We start from the raw sequence: 23,367 nt of genomic DNA, 5'->3' as shown, positions 1-23,367 counted from the left end.
TTTTCCATAGTTTTAAGTTATTCTTCTGTTTTGTTTTATAAGATTTCATTGAAGAATTGAGCTCTTAGTTAAATAATGCTGATATAGACAAATCTGAATTTAAAAAAGTTAAAAGCTTAATCGATTTAAATGAGTTGTCTTCTATTTTTAAAAGGATTCTTTACACAATTATATAGCTTTTCTAGTAGGTATATGTTTGTGTTTAAAAATATCTGATTTGTAGATAAGGTTTCAGGTCTAATTACAAAAAAGACATTGGTGGTTCAGTATAGGAGGCAATGTGTTGATGTGGAAAAGGTGTGTACTTTGGAGACAATAAATCCTGGTTTTAGGTCCTGACATTGCTGTTTACAAATTCTTTTAACTTGGGCATGTCTGAACCATTTTCCTGATCTGTAAAGTGGGGGATAATAATAGCTGCCAGGCAGGGCTATAGTAGAAATAAGACATACTGTTTTTGAAAATGCCTAGCACACGCATGCATGCATGCTAAGTCGGTTCAGTCATGTCTGACTCTGTGCGACCCTGTATGGACTATATGGACTGCAGCCAGTCAGGCTCCCCTGTCCATGGATTCTCCAGGCAAGAATACTGGAGTGGGTTTCCATTTCCTTCTCTAGTGCCTAGCACAGTGCACAATATATAAGAGGTGATCAATACCTACTATATCTCTCAAAGTTAAAGTTATTTAGAAGGCAACAGGAAGTACATAAAATTTTGTTTTTAAGTAGTTTTCTTTTTATCAATGTGATTCAGTTGAACTTCACTTATAACTAAAATAGAGTTCTAAATTACCAGCAAAGAGCTAACAGAATTCATAAATCAGTCTTTCATTGTATTTTCCTGGGAGTCAGTAAGGAGATTCCTTTTCAGAGCCTAGAAGATGGCCAGATACTATAGTATCCTTTTAAAAATCTTAAATTTTTTTTCTATTTTCTTAGTCCATTATTTTTTTATTTGAAATAAGAGCTAGAGGGCAGATAAAATAGTCTGTCTTGGCTTTAGGAACATAGTATAAAAAATGCTAAAGTATTGTTTCAAAAATTGGTGTCATATATCTATGACATATGTTGGAGAAGACTCTTGAGAGTTCCTTGGACTGCAAGGAGATCAAACCAGTCAGTCCTAAAGGAAATCAATCCTGAATATTCATTGGAAGGACTGATGCTTAAGCTGAAGCTTCAATACTTTGGCCACCTGATGAGAAGAGCTGACTCATTAGAAAAGACCCTAATGCTGGGAAAGATTGAGGGCATCAGGAGAAGGGGATGACAGAGGATGAGATAGTTGGATAGTATCACTGACTCAATGGACATGAGTTTGAGCAAGCTCCAGGCATTGGTGATGGACTGGGAAGCCTGGCATGCTGCAGTCCATGGGGTTGCAAATAGTCAGACACGACTGAGCAGCTGAACTGTACTGATATATGACATAAAGCAAAATTTGTCTCCAGTGTGTTTTCCAGTGGTATTGATGAATAGCAATACCTACAACTTAGTAATCTATCACACCCTTTTGTGTAAACTTGATCTCTACAGCAACCTCTCCAAAAATAGTTGCTGAAAGTGTTGGAAAATTTTGGAGAATAGGGACATTTAAAATGACCTTGGAAGCACAAGACTATTTGGGGAGTAAAAACAATCAGGTCAGACAATAACTATAAATAATGTAAAACATCAAAGTTGTGAATAGATAATGAACTTACCCATAGGAGATAGTGCTAAAAATGAAACACAAAGGAAGTCAGTGGGAATTTTATAACTCAAGAAGAACCCAATTCTCAATGATACCCTTTGTTGGTTGTTGTTCAGTCCTAAGTCATGTCCGATTTTTTGTGACCCCATGGATGTTAGCATGCCAGGCTTCCCTGTCCTTCACTATCTTTGTTGGTGAATCCAGAAATAGGACTTCCAGGGAGTATAAAGCCCTCTGTTTCATATTCAGGAATCCTGGTGGCCAAAACTCCATATGCTACTCCATAAAGAAGTAACATTAGAGAGCCATTTAGTGGATTTGAATCTGTGGGTAAGTAATATTCTACCAAAATTCAAACAATTTCCCACCTTTCATTATTCTCTTACAAGTCAGATTTTTACCCACTTTACTTCAGTTTGAAAAATATGTATCATTAGTCAGTTATCAAAATCACCATCTTTTTCTGACATCTCTCATTATGTCAATCCTAGGTTTTGTTTTGTTTTTTTTTTTAGTAAAAATTATCTATTGCCAGATTTCAGCATGAAGAAAACAGACTCTTTTGTGACAGACTAGCTGGGAATATACATTGCCAATAATGTTTGGTAGTAAATAGTCAGAACCAACTATAAGACCATTGTATTTGGTGACAAAGAAAAAACAGAGAAAAGGAAATAAAAGTAAGAGAAAATCACTTATTTAAGAAATACTGATTACTCTAAGGTAGAAGAACATGGAATACAAAAATATCTGGTAACAAAAACCCAAAGTATCTAGACACAGAAATGGGTAAGGAAAGGAAATGATCCAAACTTACTGACTTTTCCAGAACTGTCCACTGAAAGAGACAAAGATAAACACAGCAGTAGGTATTGGGTTTCCCTTCTTCAACCCTCAATCCTCTGCACTGGTTGCAGTCTGTGTCATGAACAATTAAGTTCTTTGAATTTAATTTAAACTTAATTCAAATTAAGTTTATTTGAATATGGAGAACCTTCTTTTCCCTTCCCCTTCTCTTGGTCTGTTGTGATTAGCTTTATTTAAAGATGTTTTAATGAATATATATAATTGACATACAACATTATACAAATTTGAAATATACATGTTAATTTGATATGTTTTATATATTGTAATATGACAGTCTTTGCAGGATCATTAGCAACTCTATCACATGACATAATGATCCTTTCTTTTTAGTGGTTGGAATTCTTATGTTGTAGTCTCTTAGAAAGTTTGACAGTTATAGTTTTGTTGTCTATATTCACTATACTGTGTATCAGATCTCCAGATCTTATTTACTACTTGTTGCAAGTTTGTATCCTTAAGCATCTCTCTATACCCGCACCCCCAATTCCCTGGTAACCACCATTTTACTTCTGTTTTTTACTAGTTTGACTTTTTTAGATTCCACATATAGAGTACATGTAGTACTTTACTTCCTCTGTCTCTCACTTATCCACTTAGCATAATATACTCATGGTCCATCCATATTGTTGCAAATAGTGATATGTGATTTCTCATGACTGTGAATATTTCATTGTGTACATACAGTCATCCCTCAGTATCTGTGGGAGATATTTTATTCTCTGCACCCCCTGCCCAAATCCATGGAGCTCAAGTTTCTTATTATAAAATGGTGTCATATTTGCATATAACCTATGAACATCCTCCTGTATACTTAAATCATCTCTAGATTTATTATAGTACCTAACACAGTGTAAATGCTGTGTAAGTAGTTGTTTGCATGTGGCTAATTCAAGTTTTGCTTTTTGGAAGTTTCTGGCATTTTTATTCCCAAATGTTTTCTATACATGGTTGGTTGAATACATAGATGCTGCACCCATGAATACAGAGGAATGATTGCATGGGACATCTTCTTTATTCATTCATCCATTGATGGGCACTTGGGTTATTTCCATATCTTGGCTATTGTGATTATGATGCAATAAACATTGGAATACATATATCTCATTGATATCCTGTCTCATTTCCTTTGGGTATATAGCAGAAGAGGCATTGCTGGATAATTTGGTAGATCCATTTTTAATTTTTTGAGGAATCTCTTTATTGTTTTCCATAGTGATTGAACTAATTTACATTCCCATCAACAGTACACAAGGTTTCCCTTCTCTCTGCATCCTTATTACACTTGTTACCTCACACTCTTGGGTATAGCCATTCTACCTGGTATGAGGTGATATGCCATTTGCTGAAGAGACTATCTTTTTCCCATTTGATGTGCTTGGCTTCCTTGTTGAATATTAGTTGATTGTGTATGTGAAGGTTTAATTGTGAGCTATTTGGTTACATAAATTTATTTTTATGCCAGTACTATACTGTTTTAATTACTATAGTTTTGTAATATAGTTTGAGATCAGGAAATGTGAAATATCTAGTTTTGTTTTTTTCCCATCAGGATTTGAGTTCTTTGTGGTTCCATACAAATTTTAAGACTTTTTTTCCCTTCTATTTCTGTATTGAATATGAAGAATACCATTTTAATGGGGATTGTTTTGAAACCTATAGATGGCTTTGGGTATTGTGAACATTTTTAACAGTATTAATTCATCTGATCCACGAACACTGGGGATGGCTTTCCATTGTTTCTTCTTTGATTTCTTTTAGCAAAGTGTTAATAGTTTCTGTTGTACAGTGATTTCCCTTCCTTGGTTAAATTTGTTCCTAGATATTTTATTGGTTTTCATGTTACTGTGAATGGGAAAGTTGTCTTTATTACTTTTTTAGTTGTTTCATTATTAGTGTGTAGAAGTGCAAATGATTCCCAAATATTGATTTTGTATCGGAAAAGTGAAAGTGAAAGTGAAGTCGCTCAGTCATGTTTGACTCTTTGCGACCCCATGCACTGTAGCCTACTAGGCTGCTCTGTCCATGGGATTTTCCAGGCAAGAATAATGGAATGGGTTGCCATTTCCTTCTCCAGAGGATCTTCCCGACCCAGGGATTGAACCTGGATCTCCCACATTGTAGGCAGATGCTTTACTGTCTGAACCACCAGGGGAGCCTTTGTGTCGGAAGCCTTACTGAAACTGTTGACTAGTTCCAAAAGTTTTTTGGTTGCATCTTTGATATTTTCTATATATAAAATCATACCAGCTATAAATAGTGACAGTTTTACTTCTTTCCTGATTTGGATTTCTTCTATTTCTTTTTGTCTTATCCTGTGATCTGTACTAAAAAGCCTCTTGATAAAAGTGAAAGAGGAGAGTGAAAAAGTTGGCTTAAAGCTCAACATTCAGAAAACTAAGATCATGGCATCTGGTCCCATCACTTCATGGGAAATAGATGGGGAAACAGGGGAAACAGTGTCAGACTTTATTTTGGGGGGCTGCAAAATCACTGCAGATGGTGATTTCAGCCATGAAATTAAGATGCTTACTCCTTGGAAGGAAAGTTATGACTAACCTAGATAGCATATTAAAAAGCAGAGATATTACTTTGCCAACAAAGGTCCATCTAGTCAAGGCTATGGTTTTTCCAGTGGTCATGTATGGATGTAAGAGTTGGACTGTGAAGAAAGCTGAGTGCCGAAGAATTGATGCTTTTGAACTGTGGTGCTGGAGAAGACTCTTGAGAGTCCCTTGGACTGAAAGGAGATCCAACCAGTCCATTCTAAAGGAGACCAGTCTTGGGTGTTCATTGGAAAGACTGATGCTGAGGCTGAAACTCCAATACTTTGGCCACCTCATGTGAAGAGTTGACTCACTGGAAAAGACCCTGATGCTAAGAGGGATTGAGGACAGAAGGAGAAGGGGACAACAGAGGATGAGATGGCTGGATGGCATCACCGACTCGATGCACATGAGTTTGGGTGAACTCCATGAGTTGGTGATGGACAGGAAGGCCTGGCGTGCTGGGATTCATGGAGTTGCAAAGAGTCAGACAGGACTGAGCGACTGAACTGAACTGTACTGATGATCTGTCCCTGAGAGAGTTCCAACTGCACTTGAGAAGAATGTGTATTTTGTTGCTGTTGGATGGAATGTTCTATATATGTCTGTTAAGTTCATTTGGTCTAGCTTATAGTTCAATTCCAGCACTTCTCCATTGATTTTCTCTCTGGATGATCTATCTATTGCTGATAGTGGGATCTTGAAGTCTCCTGCTGTTATTGTATTGTTATCTCTTTCTCCCTTCAATATTATAACTGACAATATATTTAGGTGCGCCAATGTTGGGTGGATATATATTTACAATGGTTATATTTTCTTGATGTAGTGACCCTTTCCTTATTATGTAATGACTTTATTTGTCTCTTATTACTGTTTTTGGCTTAAAGTTTATTTTGTCTCAGGTAAGTATGTCCAAGCCAGGCTTCAACAGTACGTGAACTGTGAACTTCTAGATGTTCAAGCTGGATTTAGAAAAGGCAGAGGAACCAGAGATCAAATTGCCAACATCTGTTGGATCATCGAAAAAGCACGAGAGTTCCAGAAAAACATCTACTTTCTCGTTATCGAGTACACCAAAGCCTTTGACTGTGTGGATCACAGTAAACTGTGTAAAATTCTTAAAGAAATGGGAATACCAGACCACCTGACCTGCCTACTGAGAAATCTGTATGCAGGTCAAGAAGCAACAGTTAGAACTGGACGTGGAATACAGACTGGTTCCAAATAGGGAAAGGAGTATGTCAAGACTGTATATTGTCATCCTGCTTATTTAGCTTATATGCAGAGTACATCATGAGAAATGCTGAACTGGATGAAGCACAACCTGGAATAAAGATTGCTGGGAGAAATATCAAAAACCTCAGATATGCAGATGCCACCACCCTTATGACAGAAAGCGAAGAAGAACTAAGGAGCCTCTTGATGAAAGTGAGAGAGGAGAGTGAAAAAGTTGGCATAAAACTCAACATTCAGAAAACTAAGATGATGGCATCTGGTCCCATCACTTCATGGGAAATAGGTGGGGAAACAGTGGGAACAGTGGCAGACTTTATTTCTTTGGGCTCCAAAATCACTGCAGATGGTGATTGCAGCCATGAAATTAAAAGACGCTTACTCCTTGGAAGGAAAGTTATGACCAACCTAGATAGCATGTTAAAAAGCAGAGATATTACTTTGCCAACAAAGTCTGTCTAGTCAAGGCTATGGTTTTTCCAGTAGTCATGTATAGATGTGAGAAATGGACTATAAAGAAAGCTGCTGCTGTGGCTAAGTCACTTCAGACTCTGTGGGACCCCATAGATGGCAGCCCACCAGGCTGCCCCATCCCTGAGATTCTCCAGGCAAGAACACTGGAGTGGGCTGTCATTTCCTTCTCCAATGCATGAAGTGAAAAGTGAAAGTGAAGTTGCTCAGTCGTGTCCAACTCTTATCGACCCCAAGGACTGCAGCCTACCAGGCTCCTCCGTCCACGGGATTTTCCAGGCAAGAATACTGGAGTGGGTTGCCATTTCCGTCTCCAAAGAAAGCTGAGTACTGAAGAATTAATGCTTTTGAACTGTGGTGTTGGAGAAGACCACAGTTGAGAGTCCTTTGTACTGCAAGGAGATCCAACCAGTCCATCCTAAAGGAAATCAGTTCTGAGTATTCATTGGAAGGCCTGATGTTGAAGCTGAACCTCCAATACTGGAGAGATTGAAGGTGGGAGAAGAAGGGGATGACAGAGGATGAGATAGTTGGATGGCATCACTGACTCAATGGACATGAGTTTGAGTAAACTCTGGGAGTTGGTTATGAACAGGGAAGCCTGGTGGGCTGCAGTCCATGGGGTCACAAAGAGTTGGACTTGACTGAGCTACTGAACTGGACTGAACTGACTGAACTGAAGTATATCTACCTCTGCTTTGTTTTTATTTCCACTTACATGAAGTATATTATTCTGTCCCTTCACTTCACACATGCCTCTGTGTATTTAGAGCTGAAATAATTCTCCTATGGGCAGAATATGGTTGGATCTTGTTTTTGAATCTGTTTAATGTTTACGTCGGAGAAGGCAATGGCAACCCACTCCAGTAATTTTGCCTGGAAAATCCCATGGATGGAGGAGCCTGGTGGGCTGCAGTCCATGGGGTCCCTGAGTCGGGCACGACTGAGCAACTTCACTTTCACTTTTCAATTTCATGGATTGGAGAAGGAAATGGCAACCTACTCCAGTATTCTTGCCTGGAGAATCCCAGGGACGGGGGAGCCTGGTGGGCTGCCATCTGTGGGGTCGCACAGGGTTGGACGCGATTGACGCGATTTAGTAGTAGCAGCAGCAGTGGCATTTATGTACCTTTTGATTGGTGAATTTAGTTGATTATTATATGATCTGTAAGTTTGTCCTACTGCTTTATTGTTTGTCTTCTTATTTGAGGGATATTTTCATTGTTTTTTTTTCCCTACTGTTTCTGCCTTATCTTTGTAAGTTGGTGGTTTTCCATGGTGATGTACTCAGTTTCCTCTTTAAATTTTTTTTGTGAATCTACTCTAAATTTTTGCTTTGTAGGTTGAATGAGGATTACATAAAACATCTCATAGATACAGGAGTCCATTTTTATGCCAACAGCAACTTATTTTCATTTGTTTAAAAGGTTCTGTCCTTTGACTCTTCCATGTATATATACTTTTTTTTTGCAAATCTTTTTAATGTCTGGCTAAAGAGAATATGGCTGAATTCTCATATCTGCTTCTGCATTCAATTGTTTAATAGGCTGTTTCAACTGAATTATATGAAGAAGATCTGACCTTGCATATCAAATATTAACTTTGAATCCCTTTTAATATTTTTCATGTCACAGCTTATATTTTTTATGCTATGAATTTGTCAACGAATGTCTATGGGGTCACACAGAATGGGACACAACTGGTGACTTAGCAGTAGCAGTATCAGTATAGCTATAGTTATTTTTAATGCTCTTTTCCTTTAACTTTTATACTATAGCTAAGTAGTTAACACATGATTCAAATACAGAGTTATACTTTTCTAATTCTGTTAAATTTTCACCTTTACAGGAGAATTGTGTACTGTCACATATTTTTATGTAGCTGATAAGTATTTTTTCATTTTAGCCTGAAGAATTAGATTAGATTTTCTTGCAAGACAGGTCTTGTCATGGCGAACTCCTTCAGCTTTTGGTTTTTTGAGAAAGCCTTTATTTATTCATTTCTGAAAGATAAGTTTGCTGGATAAAGTATTATTGGTTGATAACTTTTATCTTTCAGCACTCTGAATATGTTATTTCACTCTCTTGTGGCCTGTAAAGTTTTTGCTAAGAAATCCCCTGATAGTTCACTGCGGGTAATTTGTAGGTTACTTTTTTTTCTTGTCTGCTTTTAAGATTCTTTGTCAGTGATTTTTGGCAGCGTCATTATAATGTGTCTTGGAGAGGCCTTTTAGCATTGAGATAATAAGGTATTCTACTAGCTTCATGGATGCCTATGTCTAAGTCCTTCACCAGGTTTGGAAAGTTCTCAGCTATTTTTTTAAAATAAACTCCCTGCTTACTTTTCCCTCTCTTCTCCTTATGTTACACCAATTATTCTTCTGTTTGCTTTTTCAGATTGAATCTGATAGCTCTTATAGGGTCTCTTCACTTAAAAAAATCTAAGTTCTCTATCTTCTTGTAACTGAATTATTTCTGTATCCATGTCCTCTAAGTCATCTGCTCCATCTTCCATTTGGTCTGCCTTGTTACCTGTGCTTTCTATTGCATTTCTCATGATGTTTTTTGGTATACCTAACTTTACAAAGTGAAAAGAGAGCATGGAATTGACACAATATCTGGGAAAAAATATGTTTACACTGAGGAAAGTGAGTAGCTATATTCTAGAGAAGGGGTTAGCAAAGTACAGCCAATGGAATAAATCTATCCAGCCTGCCACATATATGCATACATCCTGCGAGATAAAGATGGAGCTTACATTTAAAAAATGGTTGAAAAAATAATAATATTTTGTAAGGTGTGAAAATTATATGACATTCAAATTTCAATGTCTACAAATAATGTTTTATTGGGACACATCCATGCTGTTTCTTTTACATATTATTTCTTTTGTGCTACAACAGCAGAGTTGAGTAGTTGTGACAGAGACCTTATGGCTTACAAAACTTAAAATATTTATTATCTGTCCTCTACAGAGAAGTTTACCGACCTGTGCCCTAGAGGAAACTAAAATACTAGAAATAGATTAGCAATTTTACTAGTAAGTACTTGAGCTATTCCTGAAAATCAGAACAAGAAGGTATGTTAATTTTTGGATCAGAAACACAATTGTTCCCTAATTCTTTCTTCTATGGTACCATCATGGAGAAGGCAATGGCACCCCACTCCAGTACTCTTGCCTGGAAAATCCCATGGATGCAGGAGCCTGGTAGGCTGCAGTCCATGGGGTCGCTAAGAGTCGGGCACGACTGAGCGACTTCACTTTCACTTTTCACTTTCATGCATTGGAGAAGGAAATGGCAACCCACTCCAGTGTTCTTGCCTGGAGAATCCCAGGGACAGGGAGCCGGGTGGGCTGCTGTGTATGAGATCGCACAGAGTTGGATACGACTGAAGCGACTTAGCAGCAGTAGCAGCAGCATGGTATCATCAAGATCTCTAGTAGGATAGAGTGCTATAGTAGGACAGCAGATTCCTCAATGTGTTGTAAGAATCTCATACTTTCTGCTACCTTAATGACTCACTGTGACTCAAGTTACTGTCATCCCCCTAACTGATCTTACTGCTTTCACCCCTGTCTGCCAGTCAACTTTCCAATATAGTAGCTACAGGTATCCTTTTAAAGTTTCAGTCAGATTGGATCACTCTAGTTAAGATCTACTAATGATTCCTCATCTTGTTTAAGCCAAACTCATTACAGTGCCTTTCCAAGGAAGGCCTTAGAACATCTATCCCCTCATAGCTCTCTGATAGCTTCTCTTTATCTCTTTATGCTCCAGCTGCATGTGATTTCTTGTTTTTCTTCAAAGAGTTCAGAAATGTTTCTATCACAGAGTGGTTTGCTCATTGTCCTCTCTGCCTGAGATACTGCCCTTTAGATATCTGCCTGGCTAATTCTCTCACCTCTTTCATGCTCTATTTCGTAGTTCTATCAGTTGCTGAGAATGAGGTTTTGAATTTCCCAGCTGTAATTGTGAGTTTTATTGTTTCTCTTCTCATTCCTATTAGTTTTCTTTTCTGTATTTTTTAAAGCTCTGTTTGGTACATACATATTTGGGATTTCTATGTCTTCTTGGTGTTTTGATTTTTTTCTTATCTTAATGTCATGTCCTTCATTGTTTCTGGTAAGTTTTGCTTTGAGGTCTACTTTTTGTGATATTAATTTACCCACTCCTGCTTTAAAAATTGATACTTTCATAGTATAGATTTTATATTCTTTTACTTTTCTTATAATTTCATAGTTGGATCATTAAAAATATACTACGCTAATTTTTAGTAAGCATTTTTAAGAGCAGTTTTAAGTTCACAGCAATTTTAAGAAGAAAATATGATTTCCCATATTCCTTCTACTGCTACAGATGCACAGCCTTCTGCATTATCAATATCCCCCACCAGAGTGGTACATTTGTTAAACTGACAAACATAGATTGACATATCATACTCATCCAAAGTCTGTAGTTTACATTATGATTCACTTTTTTTAAAATCTTTGTCTGATTTATTTCACTTAGCATAATAGCCTCTAGATTCATCCATGTCACAAATGGCAATATTTCATTTTTATGGCTGAGTAGGATTTCAGCCATGAAATTAAAAGACGCTTATTCCTTGGAAGGAAAGTTATGACCGACCTAGATAGCATATTGAAAAGCAGAGACATTACTTTGCCCACAAAGGTCCGCCTAGTCAAGACTATGGTTTTTCCAGTAGTCATGTGGATGTGAGAGTTGGACTATAAAGAAAGCTGAGCACTGAAGAATTGCTGCTTTTGAACTGTGGTGTTGGAGAAGACTCTTGAGAGTCCCTTGGACTGCAAAGAGATCCAGCCAGTCCATCCTAAAGGAGATCAGTCCTGGGTGTTCATTGGAAGGACTGATGTTGAAGCTGAACCTCCAGTACTTTGGCCACCTCATGTGAAGAACTGACTCATTTGAAAATACCCTGATGCTGGGAAAGACTGAGGGCAGGAGGGGAAGGGGACGACAGAGGATGAGATGGTTGGATGGCATCACCCACTCAATGGACATGAATTTGAGTAAACTCTGGGAGTTGGTGATGGACAGGGAGGCCTGGTATGCTGCAGTCCATTGGGCTGCAAAGAGCTGGACACGATTGAGCAACTGAACTGAACTGTACTGAATATTCCATTATATATATATATGTATATATATCTTAAAAATAATTTATTTTAATTGGAGGCTAATTATATTACAATATTGTAGTGGTTTTTACCATACATTGACATGAATCAGCCATGGGTGTACATATGTCCCCCATTCTGAGCCCCCCTCCCACGTCCCTCCCCATACCATCCCTCAGGGTTGTCCCAATGCACCAGCTTTGAGTGTCCTGTTTCATGCGTATGATTCACTTTTGGTGTGATATATTCTATGGGTTTGGGGAAATGTTCAGTGACATATATAGCATTATATTATCGTACATAGTATTTCATTGCACTCAAAATTATCGTGCTCCACCTATTCATGTTTCCTTACATCTTTCCCTACTCCACACCTCACCCCTGGCAATGACTGTCTCTATAATTTTGTCTTTCAAGAATGTCATATAGTTGGGATCATACAGTATATGATCAAACAGTATACTTCCCTTGTGGCTCAGATGGTAAAAGCATCTGCCTACAATGTGGGAGACCCGGGTTCGATCCCTGGGGTTGGGAGGATCCCCTGGAGAAGGAAATGGCAACCCACTCCAGTATTCTTGCCTGGAAAATCCCATGGACAGAGGAGCCTGGCAGGTTATACAGGTCATGGAGTTGCAAAGAGTTGGACACGACTGAGTGACTTCACTTCACTATACAGTATATAGCTTTTTCAGATTGGCTTCTTTTATTTAGTAATATGCATTTAAGTTTCCTCTCTGTCTTTTCATGATTTTTAGCTCATTTCTTTTTAGTGTTGAATGATATACCATTGCCTGGATGTACCACAGTTTGAAGAACATCTTGTTTGCTTCCAAGTTTTGATGATTACAGTTGAAGCTGCTGTGAAAATCTGTGTGCAGGTTTTAGTGTAGACATACATTTTGAATCCCCTGAGTATATACCAAGGAGCATGACTGACAAATTGTATGTTAAGAGTATGTTTAGACTTACAAGAAACAGCCAAATTGTCTTCCAAAATGGCTATACCATTTTGCATTTCCTTCAGCAAAGTCGCTTCATATCCCTGTCAGCATTTGGTATTGTCACTATTCTGATTTTTGACCATTCTAAATAGGTATGCAGTGGTATCTAATTTTTAATTCGTATTCCTTGATGACATATGATGTTGAACATCTTTTTAAATGTTTATTTTCCATCCATATATCTTCTTTGGTGAGGTATCTGTTAAGGTCTTTAGCTCATTTTTTAACTGGTTTTCTTATTATTGAATTTTAAGAGTTCTTTGTATGTTTTAGATTACAGTGTCTTTGCAAACATGTTTTGTCAGTCCATGGCATATTTTCTAATTCTCTTGATAGTGCCTTTGCAGAGGAGAAAACTTTAAAGAAGTCAGCTTATCAATTATTTCTCTTATAAATTCTGCTCTTAGTTTTGTATCTAGAAAGTTATTACCATTCCCAACATCATCTAGATTTACTCCTATGCTATCTCCAAGGAGTGTTAAAATTTTGGGTTTTATATTTAGGGATGTGATCCATTTTGAGTTAAGTAAAATCTGGGTCAAGGTTCAGTTTTTCCAAGTGTATGTGCAGGTATTGCAACACCATTTGTTGAAGTTTATCTTTGCTCCAGCATACTGCCTTTGGTCCCTTGTCAAAGATTAGTTGACTCTATATATGCAAGTAGGGCTATTTCTGGGCTGTCTATTCTGTTCTACTGATCTATTTGTTTTTTTTTTTTTTGTCACCAATACCACACTGTCTGGATTACTGTAGCTTTATATATAAGTCTTTAAGTTGGATAATGTCGATCCTCCAATTTTGTTCTTCTCTTTCAATATATTGTATTGGCTATTCTGTCTTTTGGTACTTCATATACACTTTTGAATCAGTTTTTCAGCATTTACAAAATATCTTCCTAGTATTTTGATTGAAACTGCATTGAATCTATAGATTACTTTGAGAAGAACCGACATCTTGGTTATATTGAATTGTTCTGGTTATGAACATGGACTATCTTTCCGTTTACTTAGTTATTTGATTTCATTCATCAGAGTTTTGTCATTTTTGTTTTTCAGTTGATCCATTCAGACCAACTCTTTTTGGAAAATGGAGACGTATTCATTTTTTAAAAGTTTGCCTGAGTATTACATAAGTTCCTATTCTGTTCTTTAAGGAGGGAGCATCAGAAAAGGCTTGTAGAACAGTGCTCCTAATGTTTAGTCTCTGAGCAGCAGTGGTGGTTCAGGTTTAGAGATGAAGGAGGGGACAAAGATCAACTTTTCTTTCTATATTCAACTTATTTTTCATTTGTTTTTCTTTGTTTACTTTGTGCATCTGTCCTTCCTTATACTCTCAGCTTACTCATATTTTCTAATTTTATTTTTCCACCTTTCATCTTTTGGAATTTTGTTTTGTGACCCTATATTTCAGATTAAAATATAAATTTGTTATTATGTTATATCCATGGTCTTTCTGGTGATCTGATTTCAGAGTGTTTTGCCAGCATTGTTTCCCTTTGTTTCTATTCTGTAACTTAATTCTCTAACCAAAGGAACATTTTTTTTTTCTTTATCCTTGACATATGGTTTCCTATTTCTGTAGGCCTTTAATTTACAGCCTTCCTCCCTAAAAACTCCCAAACCCAACAACCCCCCAAACTATTTATAACCTAAAATAATACTAAAAAGTGTGGAAGAAAAGTGGTGGAAAATAGTCCCTCAGGGTTCAGACTGGTCAGATGTTAAAAGTATCAGGGCAAATAAAGGAACACAGGTATTACAGATGACCAGAAGAAACTGAGAAAGACGATTAGAACTTACCAGCTGCCACTGGACCAATTACTAAAACAGAAAAATAAAAAAATTATTATTTAAAAAATTATGTACTTGGTTCCCATTGAAAACCCCACTAGGAACATCAGAAAAGGGACTTTGGGGAAACAGTATGTCTTATATCAATATTCTATTCTGTATTAATTCAATCTTAACTACACTTGAATAACCTAAATATCAAGATCATTTTTTTTGTTGTTGTTATTGTCCAGTTGCCAAGTCATGTCTGACTCTGCGACCCCATGTCAAACTCATGTCCATTGAGTTGGTGATGCCATCCAACCATCTCATCGTCTGTTGTCCCATTCTCCTCCTGAACTCAGTCTTGCCCAGCATCAGGGTCTTTTCCAACAAGTAGGCTTTTCACATCAGTGGCCAAAGTATTGGAGTTTTAACTTTAGTATCAGTCCTTCCAGTAAATATTCCAGGTTGATTTCCTTTAGGAAGGCCTGTTTAATGGGTTATATGAGTGAAATTCACTTTTCTGATGAAAAATTTTTGTTTCTAAGATTCTTAACTAGGGCAAGAGTCACAACATTTTAGGAGAATGATCATCAGTTCAAGATTACTATTTTAAGTTTCTCTTCTTTTTTTCTGTCTTTCAATATTCTCTCTCCATTTTAAACCTCTAACCACCATGTCAGCTCTCATATTCCTTTTGCAGTAGAGAACATTTATTTATAATTGTCAATTTAAAAATTTTTGTCATAATTTTTCAATTTTTTTCTTTCTGATAACCTCTGGGTTTTAACCAGAAAATTTAAATATGGTTTAATAAGTAGCATGTGTAAAACATGTAACCATTTAAGATTAGAGTTTTTACTTGCACATTTTCCAAGGGTATCAGTTCAGTTCAGTTAAGTCATTTCAGTCGCTCAGTTGTGTCTGACTCTTTGTGACCCCATGAATCGCACGCCAGGCCTCCCTGTCCATCACCAACTCCTGGAGTTCACCCAAACTCATGTCCATCGAGTCGGTGATGCCATCCTGCCATCTCATCCTCTGTCATCCCCTTCTCCTCCTGCCCCCAACCCCTTCCAGCATCAGAGTCTTTTCCAATGAGTCAACTCTTCGCATGAGGTGGCCAAAGTATTGGAGTTTCAGCTTTAGCATCAGTCCTTCCAAAGAACACCCAGGACTGATCTCCTTTAGAATGGACTGGTTGGATCTCCTTGCAGTCCAAGGACTCTCAAGAGTCTTCTCCAACACCACAGTTCAAAAGCATCAATTCTTCGGCACTCAGCTTTCTTCACAGTCCAACTCTCACATCCATACATGACCACTGGAAAAACCATAGCTTTGACTAGGCGGGCCTCTAGGTTGGTCATAACTTTGCTTCTAAGGAATAAGCATCTTTTAATTTCCTGGCTGCAATCACCATCTGCAGTGATTTTGGAGCCCCCCAAAATAAAGTCTGACACTGTTTCCCCATCTATTTCCCATGAAGTGAGGGGACCAGATGCCATGATCTTCATTTTCTGAATGTTGAGCTTTAAGCCAACTTTTTCACTCTCCTCTTTTACTTTCATCAAGAGGCTTTTTAGTTCCTCTTCACTTTCTGCCATAAGGGTGGTGTCATCTGCATATCTGAGGTTATTGAGATTTCTCTCAGCAATCTTGATTCCAGCTTGTGCTTCTTCTAGACCAGTGTTTCTCATGATGTACTCTGCATATAAGTTAAATAAGCAGGGTGACAATATACAGCCTTGACATACTCTTTTTCCTATTAGGAAGCAGTCTGTTGTTCCATGCCCAGTTCTAACTGTTGCTTCCTGACCTGCATACAGGTTTTTCAAGAGGCAGGTCAGGTGGTCTGGTATTCCCATCTCTTTCAGAATTTTCCACAGTTTATTGTGATCCACACAGTCAAAGGCTTTGGCATAGTCAATAAAGCAGAAATAGATGTTTTTCTGGAACTCTCTTGCTTTTTCCATGATCCATCGGATGTTGGCAATTTGATCTCTGGTTCCTCTGCCTTTTCTAAAACCAGCTTGAACATCTGGAAGTTCACGGTTCACGTATTGCTGAAGCCTGGCTTGGAGAATTTTGAGTATTACTTTACTAGCATGTGAGATGAGTGGAATTGTGCGGTATAGAACAGGAAAAATTATAATGACAAATGAAAAGTCTCAGGAGCTTCAATTCCTGATCTTCTATAGGCCTAAGTCTTTCATATGTTTAGAGTGGGCAAATGGAGTTGAGTTAAGCTACTCTCTTTTCTTCTCGATTTTTATGAAAATTGAAACATTTATTTAAATTTTGCTCCTATTTTTTTTCTACTTCAGAGTCTAATCTCATAATGTGTCTGTTCTGTTCTTCATTTTCCATTATTTAATTCTTCTAAGTCTGTCACTTAATTTATTTATTCCTTGTCTTATCTTGAAAATATTTGAGCAAAAACCATTGCTGCTGCTGCTGTTGCTAAGTCGCTTCAGTCGTGTCCGACTCTGTGCCACCCCAGAGATGACTGCCCACCAGGCTCTGCCATCCCTGGGATTCTCCAGGCAAGAACACTGGAGTGGGTTGCCATTTCCTTCTCCGATGCATGAAAGTGAAAAGTGAAAGTGAAGTCGTTCAGTCGTGTCTGACTCCTAGCAACCCCATGGACTGTAGCCCACCAGGCCCCTCCGTCCATGGGATTTTCCAGGCAAGAGTACTGGAATGGGGTGCCATTTTAGGACATTTCTTCTATTAAAAATAAGGCCACATTATGTCTGTTCTGTTTATTCTTTGCATGAATATATTTCTCAATATCAACCATTTTGGGAAATACAGAAAAATTTAAAAGCAAAGGAGATGGGGAAATATACTACTTAGATTTTGCATTAATAAAAGTGATTACAGCCAGTCAAAGCATGGGACTGGAACCCTGTAGGGGCCAAAGGACACTAGGATTGCTAACCAAACAATTGTTGATGGGTTTGGAAAAGAACTCTACTAACCTAACACAAAACTCAAGCTTCCAAAAATTCAATTACTAATCAATTTCTCTGTAGTGGAAGAGGAAAGAAATTCCTGAGACCACTTTCTCTTTTAAGAAGGAAGCTGCAATGAAACATCATAAATCAACCCCTCTCCTATTTTTGTCCAATAATTGAGGCTGAAGGACAAATGTGGAGGCATTAATATACCCACAACTTCATATAAATAGGAAAGCTGGGGGATGACATGCAGAAATTGTTATGGTAGAAGTTATTAATATCTAGATATTATTAATAGTTCAATTATAAAGTATTAAAATTTCATAATTACGGATAAGCATTATTTATGAATTATAAGCTAATAGTGACTGTAAAGACTTATTATACTAAGTTAAAGATTTATTCTTTGCTCATAGGTCATTTAGAATAGAGTTGAAATATAGTCATTAGATAGAATGACTGGCCTTGTATGTGGAGGGGGTATGAAAAGCTGCTGAAAAATAGGCAGCTGGTGAATTTATACCTAAAATCTCATCCAAGTCAAGGTCATGCTTCCACCTAGTGTATTGAACAGAGTTTGTATTAATGCTATTACTCTTGAAAGTAGTAAAAATGGCCAAACATTTTATCATTTGATAAGAATAGCCAGTTTCCTCACTACACTTAGAGGGCACTTAACTAACGTCAACCAAGAGGAAGCTCTGTGTGACTGCCAAATAAACAGCTAAACTCCTGGAGGTACTTCAAAATCCTGTGTCAAAAACATAAAAATAGATCTCTCTCTGGGGTGTTACTTTGAAAGAATAATGTAATCTCTCTGACTAAAAGAGTTAGAGAGGCTATCACCCTCTAGTAACTGGAACATGAAATTTTAAAGTCTATTTTAGGAGGCATAGGTAAGAGGGTAAAGTATGTATCTATACATGTTTCTTAGGAAATAGAGAAAAAAGAATTTCACATTCATTGGTAATTTTTGAAAAATTATTTCTTTTAAAAGTTCTCCACTGCAAAGTATGTTAAAGTGGACCTCGAGGATAGTAGGAGAAAGGTATCAGATGTTACCACATTCGAATGTAGCTCATAATTTTCCTGCCTCTCTCTTTTGGTGAAGAGATTTGACTTCCTCTCTCGTCTCTTCATCGTCAGATTTTCCTCACAGCTTGACTTGCATTGATGAAATGTTTAAACTGTCACCAGCATTTGTTTTTCCCTATTTTATTTTTTTTCTGTCAGTAGGGGTTTATGTTTTCCACTAATTATAAATAAATTAGTTGTTCCAGAAATGTGGAATAATGAGAATGAGAACATCAAATTTTCAAAGAAATGACTAAAGACAATACCAAATAAAGATAATATAAATTAAATTTTAAGAGATTAAATAGTTTACCAACAGCCACATGCCTGGTAAGTGTTTTAACTGAGATTTGATTGGTCTGTCTGATTCCTTTCTTAGACACTGAAATATTACGTTTCCTTTTTTTTTTTTTTAAACCAGTTAGCATCATGCAAATTGTTTTGTTCCATATTTAGAATGATTCCTTAGAGGATGTATATGGAAATGGAACTGAGTTTAAAGGATACTCTATTCTTTATGTTTTTTTTAATAAAAAATATAAATTTATTTATTTTAATTGGAGGTTAATTACTTTACAATATTGTATTGGTTTTGCCATACATCAACATGAATCTGCCACAGGTATACACGTGTTCCCCATTCCGAACCCCCCTCCTTCCACCCTCCCCATACAATCCCTCTGGGTCGTCCCAGTGCACCAGCCTCAAGCATCCAGTATTGTGCATCGAAATTGGACTGGCGATTCGTTTCATATATGATATTATACATGTTTCAATGCCATTCTCCCAAATCATTCCCCCCACCCCCACAGAGTCCAAAAGACTGTTCTATACATCTGTGTCTCTTTTGCTGTCTCACATACAGGGTTATCGTTACCATCTTTCTAATTCCATATATATGCGTTAGTATACTGTATTAGTGTTTTTCTTTCTGTATAATAGGCTCCAGTTTCATCCACCTCATTAGAACTGATTCAAATGTATTCTTTTTAATGGCTGAGTAGTACTCCATTGTGTATATGTACCACTGCTTTCTTATCCATTCATCTGCTGATGGACATCTAGGTTGCTTCCATGTCCTGGCTATTATAAACAGTGCTGCGATAAACATTGGGGTATATGTATGTCTTTCAATTCTGGTTTCCTCAGTGTGTATGCCCAGCAGTGGGATTGCTGGGTCATAAGGCACTTCTATTTCCAGTTTTTTTAAGGAATCTCCACACTGTTTTCCATAGTGGCTGTACTAGTTTGCATTCCCACCAACAGTTCCCTTTTTCCCATACCCTCTCCAGCATTTATTGCTTGTAGACTTTTGGATCGCAGCCATTTCTGATTGGTGTGAAATGGTACCTCATTGTGGTTTTGATCTGCAATTATCTGATAATGAGTGATGTTGAGCATCTTTTCATGTGTTTGTTAGCCATTTGTATGTCTTCTTTGGAGAAATGTCTGTTTAGTTCTTTGGCCCATTTTTTGATTGGGTCACTTATTTTTCTGGAATTGAGCTGCAAGAGTTGCTTGTATATTTTTGAGATTAGTTGTTTGTCAGTTGCTGCGTTTGCTATTATTTTCTCCCATTCTGAAGGCTGTCTTTTCACCTTGCTTATAGTTTCCTTTGTTATGCAGAAGCTTTTAAGTTTAATTAGGTCTCAATTGTTTATTTTTGCTTTTATTTCCAATATTCTGGGAGGTGGGTCATAGAGGATCCTGCTGTGATGTATATCGGAGAGTGTTTTGCCTGTGTTCTCCTCTAGGAGTTTTATAGTTTCTGGTCTTATGTTTAGATCTTTAATCCATTTTGAGTTTATTTTTGTGTATGGTGTTAGAAAGTGTTCTAGTTTCATTCTTTTACAAGTGGTTGACCAGTTTTGCCAGCACTACTTGTTAAAGAGATTGTCTTTTCTCCATTGTATATTCTTGCCTCCTTTGTCAAAGATAAGGTGTCCATAGGTGCGTGGATTTACCTCTAGGCTTTCTATTTTGTTCCATTGATCTATATTTCTGTCTTTGTGTCAGTACCATACTGTCTTGATGACTGTGGCTTTGTAGTAGAGCCTGAAGTCAGGCGGGTTGATTCCTCCAGTTCCATTCTTCTTTCTCAAGATTGCTTTGGCTATTTGAGGTTTTTTGTATTTCCATACAAATTGTGAAATTATTTGTTCTAGCTCTGTGAAGAATACCGTTGGTAGCTTGATAGGGATTGCATTGAATCTATAGATTGCTTTGGGTATACTCATTTTCATTATATTGATTCTTCCAATCAATGAACACGGTATATTTCTCCATCTATTAGTGTCCTCTTTGATGTCTTTCATCAGTGTTTTATAGTTTTCTATATATAGGTCTTCAGTTTAGGTAGATATATTCCTAAGTATTTTATTCTTTTGTTGTAATGGTGAATGGAATTGTTTAATTTCTCTTAATCTCTCTTAATTTATCTATTTTCTCATTATTAGTGTATGGGAATGCAAGGGATTTCTGTGTGTTGATTTTATATCCTGCAACTTCACTATATTCATTGATTAGCTATAGTAATTTTCTGGTGGAGTAGGGTTTTCTATGTAGAAGATCATGTCATCTGCAAACAGTGAGAGTTTTACTTCTCTTTTCCAATTTGGATTCCTTTAATTTCTTTTTCTTCTCTGATTGCTGTGGCCAAAACTTCCAAAACTGTGTTGAATAGTAATGGTGAATTTGGGCACCCTTGTCTTATTCCTGACTTTAGGGGAAATGCTTTCAATTTTTCACCATTGAGGATAATGTTTGTTGTGGGTTTGTCATATATAGCTTTTATTATGTTGAGGTATGTTCCTTTTATTCCTGCTTTCTGGAGAGTTTTTATCATAAATGGATGTTGAATTTTGTCAAAGGCTTTCTCTGCATCTATTGAGATAATCATATGGCTTTTATATTCTTTATATCTTGCAATATACTGCCTCTGCACGTTTGCTTTCTAAAAGGGTTATATTAATTTAAATGGGATCAGTGATGTATCAGTGTATAATACTTACCAAAGCAATGCTGACATTGTTTATTCTATTTAAATTTGTTTCTTCTTTGGGTGAAAAATACTACCTCAAGGTCTTAATTTTCTATCTTTTATTTATTTATTTATTTTTACCAGTCATTGGGCATACTATGGTTTTGAAATTTATCAGTAACTTAAGGGTACTGGATAATGGGGAGGCAAAGTGGGTTGGAAAATGTAAATATGAAGTCCTTTACTTGAGGGCTAATTTTCAAAAAGACATTGGAATTAAGAAATAGATGAATAATAACTTACCAATAGGTACTGGAGTAACTGGTAGAACAACATGAAACAAATATATAATAGCAGAATTTTAGGATCAAGAATATAGTTACCTTCCTTGTTTTTCCAAGGCAACAGAGAGATGTTTGGAAGACACTAAACCTCCCCCAGAAAGAAATCAAAAATGGAATAAGAGGACTTAGCATTTCTTTGTGGTGAAATAGTAGTCCTAGTCTGATGTGACTGTCTTCAGTGTATTTCAATGTAGTAGAAAGGCAGACTGGGCTAATAACATAAATGCTTATGTCATTCTTTTTCTTTCTGCTCTAGTATACAGGATTTAAATCATGTGGAGAGCTTTCAAAAAATTTGAATGCTAATTGCAATTATTCTCTTTCTTCTTCCCACACCTAACATATCATACTGAGTTTCCCTCTATTTTTTATTGATATCTCCATATTTGTTATATCCCCCCTATATATCTTTCCTTTTTGTAGTATGGAAGGTTTTTGTTATTAAAAGCTCTTTGAATAGTTTTAGAAAACAAAATATTTTTAATACTTAGTCTCAATCAAATATTTATTCTTTTTATTGAAAAATTAATAACAGCAGGTTGCCAAGTAAAAGAGAGAGAGACTATTTATAAATAGAATAAATGCAATTGGTAATATTTGGGAAAAATATCTCAGTTTACGATCCCAATTTGTACCAAATTTATGAAATTAAAAAGGACTTACTGATTGGTACTGCTACATGTGCTAAAATCCAAACACAAATGATTAGTACGGGTTGACATTGATAACAGAATTGACACTGATAATAGAATTCTTACTAATACTGTTTCCAGACAAGAATTTCTGGGATGAAAAAGGAAGAGTAAGTTCCAAATCTTTTACATGAGTTACTTTAATCTTTCTTGTACAGTAACACAATCATTTTAAAAGGATAAGAAAGGGGGAAGTTATTTTCCTTTTATCTAATTTCTCATGGAAATTAAAATACCACAGAGCTGGAAAAGCCTCATATCCTTTATTTACTTTTTCCTGTGAGTTTCCCCACTTTTCTCTGTCATTCTTGTCTTACATTTAGTTGAAAACATATTATTTTCTTGAAAAGTCAGTAGAGTGAATCCGAAGATTTTCTTGGCATTCTTAATTATTTCTGCTTATCAGCTTCATCTTCTAGATATTATTTAATAATACAAGTGGGAAGAATTTGGCTTGTGTGTTTGCAAAAATTAATGAACATAAGCAATTCCAGCTGTCAGAAATGAAGATTGACTTCACTTTCCCTGTGTTTCTCCTTGGGCAATAATATATAATCTCTATCGTGTCCTTATCATAAGTCTCTTAAAATATA

General features: G+C 36.7%; 1 protein-coding gene across 1 annotated transcript in view; it reads right to left on the bottom strand.

The window, feature by feature from the left end:
* TSBP1 (testis expressed basic protein 1) overlaps positions 1-23,367 on the bottom strand; it is a 66,985-nt gene that overhangs the window by 5,382 nt on the left and 38,236 nt on the right. Inside the window, exons 27-31 of the mRNA XM_070778151.1 lie at positions 22,746-22,766; positions 22,042-22,059; positions 14,752-14,772; positions 2,513-2,533; positions 1,706-1,720 (exon numbers count right to left, since the gene is read on the bottom strand). Coding sequence (XP_070634252.1) covers positions 1,706-1,720; positions 2,513-2,533; positions 14,752-14,772; positions 22,042-22,059; positions 22,746-22,766 — 96 coding nt within the window. The remainder of the gene's footprint in view (positions 1-1,705; positions 1,721-2,512; positions 2,534-14,751; positions 14,773-22,041; positions 22,060-22,745; positions 22,767-23,367) is intronic.

This window comes from Bos indicus, chromosome 23 (genome assembly GCF_029378745.1).
Source record: "Bos indicus isolate NIAB-ARS_2022 breed Sahiwal x Tharparkar chromosome 23, NIAB-ARS_B.indTharparkar_mat_pri_1.0, whole genome shotgun sequence".
Lineage (NCBI taxonomy): Eukaryota > Metazoa > Chordata > Mammalia > Artiodactyla > Bovidae > Bos > Bos indicus.
This window is presented reverse-complemented; position numbering and strand designations above follow the sequence as displayed.